The sequence below is a fragment of the Argentina silus genome (genome assembly GCF_951799395.1).
Source record: "Argentina silus genome assembly, chromosome: 10".
Taxonomy (NCBI): Eukaryota; Metazoa; Chordata; class Actinopteri; order Argentiniformes; family Argentinidae; genus Argentina; species Argentina silus.
Genome location: NC_139664.1, coordinates 7075116 through 7082619, shown reverse-complemented (window position 1 = coordinate 7082619; position 7504 = coordinate 7075116). Strand labels below are relative to the sequence as shown.

Below are 7504 nucleotides of genomic sequence, written 5' to 3'. Positions count from 1 at the left end.
TGTGTGTGTGTGTGTGTGTGTGTGTGTTTCCCATTAATTAAGTCATCCTCTGTGCCTTAGTTAGAGGCTGAGCACCTCTGTAAATTTGTGTGTTATCTCGCTTCTATGTTTCTTGTTTGCAGTCTGATCTTCAGCATGATAGGTGTGCTTGAAAATCACATTTTTGCCAGTCAATCAGAACAGGTCAATTATCATTATTTTATTTCTCCACATAAAAAAGCCTTGAGTGAATGTAGACATGTTTTCAACTTTACTGAGCAGCCATAGCCACGAGAGGAAGAAGCAGGTGGCCTGACTCACTGAAGAGGGAGACACACATAGCATGACAGAGAAAAGTTCTTTTTTCTATTTCTGCTTCCTGCTACAGTAGCCTGGCAACCTGACTGCCACTGCACACAACAACACCACAGTGCATCATTGCTTTGCCAAATGTGACAACAACAACACATTGGCTGAAGCAGAATAGTCTGGCACCCAAGCTGTGTTTGCACCAAAGCCTGCAATGCAATTGGATAACCATCAGTGGGGTAACTATCATATTGTAGCAATCACAGCATAGACTGTCTGTACGCTACTTGGAACCTGAATTTCCCCCTGGGATAAATAAAGTTTCTATCTATCTATCTATCTATCTATCTATCTATCTAGACCAACATCCTGTGGTCCTTTATACCATATAAGGTCTTTGTCTTATTCCATCCTGTTGTGTCACCATGTGCACGTTTGAAATGTGTCCTCATCATTGACACTATGCTGGTGTTATAACTTCCTCCAAGGGTCTGCTGATGTCATCACTGGTGTGGCACAGCTCTGTGTTCCGTCAAAGACCCAAGGCACAAGGAGGATTAGGTAAGACAGCATAGCACCATAGGTACTAGTGGTAGACTCCATGACATATTGTCCACAAGAACACTCATCATCAAAATAATAAATACCAACCAATCAACATCTTCACACAGCTAGCCCTAAGACAGTCCATGTGCCTTCAGCCAATAGGAAGGTCACTTCTTCTTCACCTGAGAGTACACCGGCTCCTCCCCCCTGATAGGACGCCCAGGCCCCACTGCCACCTGGGAGTATGTGACATCATCATTGCTGGTGACATGTTGGTGTCGTAGGTCTTCTCTGGCTGATTGCTCGTCTGATCTGCTGTTGGACATCTTGAATCCAGTGATGTCAGAGTAGACCAGGTCCTAGAAGAACTGGATTGTTAGAACAATAAAGGGACTACTGTATCCTTAGGGGCAAGGTTTACTTTCATCCCTCTCCATAACATGTTTAAACTGTGCAAAAGGTGCACCTTAAAAATTAAAAAAAACAATTGATCACAAAAAAATAAATACAAGCATTCCCAGATTAGCTTAGGAAACCCACAATGAAAAACAATGTTTCAACAATTATTTTGAGTTCCCACACATACGTTAGGCTACAGTAAAAAAAGAAAGAAGCTGACCTCTTCTGTTTTAGCCACTGTCCTGGCCACATCTATCACTGGACCAGCTGGGGAACAAGATAGGCTTTTTCCAGTTAGCAGAAGAACAAGACAGTTGATCATATAATAATGTTGAACACTGAGTCACAGAGGAAGCTCAATGTGTGTGGTTGGTAGAAAAGAGGTTCCTGCTCACCAATGTTGACTGTTTGGTTGAACAAAGCCCCTGGCCTGGGTGGAGAGATTGATAGAAATATATTTAGTGGTAAAATGTCATTTTCAGTTCCTTTGCACCTGTCCTACAGTGGGTTAGGGTTAGGGTTAGGGTTAGGGTTAGGGTTAGGCTTATGAATTATAATGACTGAGACTATGAACAAACTTTGAGGGTCACTGTCAGTAACATGGAATATGCATACATTGGATTTTTTTGGTGCAGAGCTACTGGATAAACACGTTTTGAATACATGATTTGTTTTGAATGTCATCAAACCTGTATATGGGCATTTACAAAACATTGAATGCATCATAAAAGCTTTACTAATATGATGATATTTGATAATATCTTATGATTATGTGTTTGGATTGGGGAGTAGTCATGATAATCATCATACATTGCTACATCACTTCACACAGATACTCAGACACCCATGACTTGGTGTCAAATGATGATAAACTACAGCATGTGCAGACAGCATACCTCTTCCTGACGATGATGAGGTAAGCTGTGGCTGCCATGACAGCCGTTACCAGAAGGGTTGTGATCACAATAACAGCGACCATCTCGGATGATAAAGAGGGTGGAGGAGGCTTGTCTGGGAATAAAAACATAACCACGGTCATCTCTTTGACCTCCGACCTCATTGGTCGAGACTGAATCAAGACTTCAGAAAATACGTAGTATATCGTGATCAATTTCTCAACCATACTGTAACCATACGACTATGGTCACTTATTATTCTTGATAATCATACATCACAAAACAAGACAATCACAACGCGCTCATTATGTTTTAGGTTCCTTCTTTGTTCCATCATAAAACTCTCAGAAAGATGTTATTGCTTATTTGCTTAGTGAAGACGTCCCAGACTAACCCATGACAGTGAGGCTGGTGGTCCCTTCAAAAGCGCCACTGGGGAACGTTGTGACTGTACTGGTGTACTCTCCTGCATCAGACATCTCCACCACTCTTATAATGAGAGAGCAATCTTCTTTAGAAGTGTTAGAGAACTCCAGCCTCCCATTCAGTGGCGATGTAGGAAAGTCTTGTCCAAAAGTAGGGTTGAAGACAGCTATGGGTATTGCCTCCACATCTGGTGTCTGCAGCTGCCATTGAAACTGTGTGACTTGGGCGTCTGTGCTGCCCTGGTGGAACTGGCATCGCAATGTCACATCCTGACCCAGGTACCCAGTCACCTGTGGATCAACACTGACCTCCTGGGCGTCCAATACTGAAGGAGGAAGAGAGAAGGAGAGAGGGAGAAGGAGGGAGAGAGAAGGAGAGAGGGAGAAGGAGAGAGGGAGAAGGAGGGAGAGAGAAGGAGAGAGGGAGAAGGAGGGAGAGAGAAGGAGGGAGAGAGAAGGAGAGAGGGAGAAGGAGGGAGAGAGAAGGAGAGAGGGAGAAGGAGAGAGGGAGAAGGAGGGAGAGAGAAGGAGAGAGGGAGAAGGAGGGAGAGAGAAGGAGGGAGAGAGAAGGAGAGAGGGAGAAGGAGGGAGAGAGAAGGAGAGAGGGAGAAGGAGGGAGAGGGGGAAGAGGAAAAGCAGATGATTCACAGATCAAACATCAGTGTCAAAGATCCAGTAGTTGATGACCTTTCTGTGAGCACTGTAGCTATAGGAGCTGTGGTTTAGTCTCCTTTTCAACATTTCCACTGGTTTTACAGACAAGAACAGGTCAACAAGTCCATCTGGTCAACAAGTCCATCTGGTTCAGGCAGAGAATGGAGAATGCTTGGGCTGATTCATTTTGATATCGTTGATAGCTTTGTGTGAAAATCATTCTTACTTCTGTGGAAAACATTCATTCAATAGTGAACTTTTCAACAGCAATTCAATACTTTCTTTCAATATGAAAATGTGTCTGAATATCAACCTTTTTTTTTACCACTTCTCTTCTGCTCCTGGGTTACTGGTGTCACCGTTCCAATAGCCTACTGCAGTACCAACCAGAGTAAAGCACGTTTAACATCTTACCTGAAGACAGGATTATGTAAGCCAGCCCCAACATGGGAGTCAGTTGCCTGCTTGTTGTCATTCTACAGCTGCTGCCTAGTGCTCCCGACGGAGTAATTATTAACACAATAATAAACAGTTAAGTACTGTACCATACACATAAAGAGGCATTGCTCGAAATAATCCGATACAACAGAGAAGTGAGAGAGTCTGTAGAGGAAGCATGATATGGAAGTGGAAGCATATCTTGTCACCCTCTGTCATCCTCATTTCAGTGGTTCATTTGACCGATGATGTTTCGTCACAAGTGCTTGGTCATACTGTAGGTGCTTCCTCTGAAAAAGGCCTTGAGTATGGACAGACAAACACTTTTCCAGTTATATATTACATTTTTTCATACACAGATGTTTTAAAGGTGTTGGAAATTACCTTATAGAATAGGTTGGTTTTGTTGAGGAAGTACGTTTTGTTGGTTATTTCATACTGGCAGCTTATACCATCAAAGTAATTCACTCAGTGGCTAATGGTGAAGGGTTTTCACAACCCTGCCTCATAGATTTAACTTATGTCAAGCACTGACAATTACCAATACAACACTGACCTCATATGGTGAAATGACTAATACATACATGACACAGTTGCCTCAATTGTTTCTATCTGCCTGGATGTGGAACTCCTGTGTGGCTCATTTGGGAGAGCATGGCACAAGCACCACTTTGTTGTCTTCCCCGCTGGGACTATAAATATTTATAGAAAATATGTATGCACTCATTCACTGTAAATGGCTTTATATTAAAGTGTCTGCTAAATGGCATATTGCTATTGGTGCGTTGCAGGTCAAGCTGAGGATAATGTTGTTCAGTGAATCAGTCTGCAGTAAAACAGAAGAGCCCATTGGGAAGAACATTTCACAATGAGAACACATTCAAAGAAATGCATTCACACCATTTATCATTCATTTATAAGCATCCACTCCACAACTGTATGAATATGGGTTTAGGTTTATACATCATTGTTTTTATTTTACAGCCTTTTTAAGAATGGACAATAAGACATAAATGGATGGGTTAGGTGAGGTCATGGCGGTATTTGTCAATAAAGGACTTGGAACGAGTTCCCATTTTCGCTCCCCATAAAGTCCCCACCCCTCATATACTGTGTACAGTAGGTGCCAAGACCAATGTGTCATCATTGGTGGGGTAAGGTCCAGTCTCGTAAAAACAGTAGGAAAACCTGCTTCTGTAGAAGTTGAGTTATTCTGAGAGAGAGAGAGAGAGAGAGAGAGAGAGAGAGAGAGAGAGAGAGAGAGAGAGAATAAGGTGGTACATACAGTAATTCCTGACAGTTACAGTAATCAAAGACAATATAATAATCAAAATACTGTAAAAGTCAGAACTTAGCCTACCATCGTCCGGGTAGCTTTTTACAGTAGAGTCCGTCGGACTGTGTTGGCAGAAATAGTGAGGACAGAAACAGACACATTAATTACATTTGTACAGTACTTTATGTGACTCATCTAAATAACTATGATCTATGTCAAAGCTAACTAAAGGTTATACAGAGGCCATGTAACAATCTGTTACAAGCAATTCTTTATTTCTGTTAGTTTATACAGTTTTCTAATATGACTAAACACTATCAAATTTGTTAGATGTGTGATATTACTCACAGTGACAGTACTGGCTGGTTTGGAAACGGGGATTTTCTGAGGAGATAAAAGGTCACAGTAAGCTACAATCCGTGCTTATCTCGTTAGCCAGTCAACCACAACACTGTTTCCACACTCTTACAGGACATGTACAACTGGTGAACTCACTCTTACAGGACATGTACAACTGGTGAACTCACTCTTACAGGACATGTAAAACTGGTGAGCTCACTCTTACAGGACATGTACAACTGGTGAGCTCACTCTTACAGGACATGTACAACTGGTGAACTCACTCTTGGTACTTTCGGAGGTACTTTCGGAGCCTCCTTCTCTTCCACGTTCTCATAGATGGGACCATCCTCATCATCATCATCTGTGTGGGTGTTTGTGCGTGCGTGTGTGTGCATGTGTGTGCGTGTGTGTGTGTGTTTGTCTGTGTGTGTGTGTGTGTGTTTGTGTTTGCGTGTGTGTGTGTGTGTGTGTGTGTGTGTGTGTGTGTGTGTGTGTGTGTGTGTGTGTGTGTGTAAGCAGTGAAAGAAATAAACAAAAAAGCAGTTAATAAGATATACTGTAGTGTCCGAGATAATGATCACAGATCATCAGTCATGACATCAGTCCGAGTCCTATGTATGTTTAGCATATTGTAAATCCATCAACCAAGTAAACAACAAAGAATATCCAACACTAAATATCCAGTACATGGTGGTGGTCAGGGCCGGGGGAGATGGAGAAGTGGGCCGAGTCGCTCATTTTTCCTACCTTTTTTATTTTGTATTTTTTTTTCATATCTTTTTTTTTTTTACCACCGGCTCATATCTTTCTTAACAACCGACCCCGCAGCCCACAGATCGACCAACCCACCAGGAATTCTCTCAGTGCTCCAGATGGCCAGTCTGCTACAGCAGTCCTATGTATGTTATCTCACTGTACTGTAAATCCATCTACCAAGTGAACAACAAAAAATATCCAATACTAAAACATTGCTGAAGATACACTTTATGTCCATATCCACAACAGTCTCAACTCCCTAACCTGTTGCAGGGTTGGTGGCTGTTGTATTGGTGGTGGGAACTTGGACTCTCGGGATTGTTGATGGTGTCATTTGGACCTTCTCTATATCATTGTCTATACCATGACTGGGTTGGTCTTCCCTCTGGTCTTCTCTATGTAGTGTGCGTTTATCTGCAGGATAGCATAGATTAAAGGACATCACAGACATCATCTCAAGGAGTGATAAACTTCCTAAATCCACTCAAATTATTCTTCATATTTTCATGCACTTGTGAATGATAATAATAATATTCGTATTTTAGAGGTGTTATAAGTTGTTAACCAGCGTCTTGTACAGTTCTGCTAAGTCAGGCAACTAAACATGTGACTCAGGGCCCAAAGGAGTGGAAACAACCAAGTCATACCTCGTTGTGCAGAATCTCTGGAATTGTTCCTAAACAAAAGAGAGAACATTTTGACATCTGCAGTTCTCGAAGCTCAGTCATGCCTCCTAAATCTAGTCCTCTTACTTCTTTATGTACCATGTTTCTGTTTTTTCCAACAATTGATGAAAGGTAATGGTTCCTATTTAAATTAATGGCTTCCCGTTGTCTATGTGGGGCAAGAAATTGTGCAAAGAATGATGCCACTTTCCCAGCAAATTGGCGAAACCCCACTACCTTTATTTATTGAGTATGAGGTCATGGTTGTATGGACTCACCGAGAGTGAGTTATGCCGAAATAGAGCCCGAGAACCAATCCAACCACGGCCAACGTCACAGCAACAGCTATACCTGCTACTGCTCCCAGGCTTAGTAGTGGAGTGGGACTTTTGTCTTTAACACACACACACACACACACACACACACACACACACACACACACACACACACACACACACACACACACATAGATTCAATGTTGTTGCTCCTATCACCAGTATAGTTATATATATGTGGTTAGTACTGTACAGTACATCAGGGTTTTCATTTTACCTTTCACTGACAGAGTATGGTGCAAGGAGACAGTGCGTCCAGTTATGTCATTGTAGGCCAAACATCCGTAAAGCCCGCTGTTATGGTGGCTGCTCCTCTCTATGATGTATCCTGCTTCTTTAATACCGGTCTCTAACCCTTTGAACAGCCAGGTGAATGTAGCAGGTGGTTCAGACCCAACAGAGCAGTACAGGAGAATGGGTGTGTCTACCTCTGTCATGTCTGGTCCTAGTATGGTCACGGCCTCTGGTCCATCTGGAAGCACAG

The 7504-nt window shown here is 42.4% G+C and overlaps 1 protein-coding gene across 1 annotated transcript; it reads right to left on the bottom strand.

The window, feature by feature from the left end:
* Positions 1-226: 226 nt before the first annotated feature.
* Positions 227-2203, bottom strand: LOC310810546 (uncharacterized protein). Its single transcript, XM_083678341.1, has 4 exons — positions 2130-2203; positions 1629-1663; positions 1454-1500; positions 227-1193 (listed from the first exon to the last, which is right to left on the bottom strand). Exons 1-4 carry the CDS (start codon positions 2165-2167, stop codon positions 1002-1004), a joined length of 312 nt encoding a protein of 103 aa, XP_083534467.1. The 5' UTR covers positions 2168-2203; the 3' UTR covers positions 227-1001.
* Positions 2204-7504: the final 5301 nt, after the last annotated feature.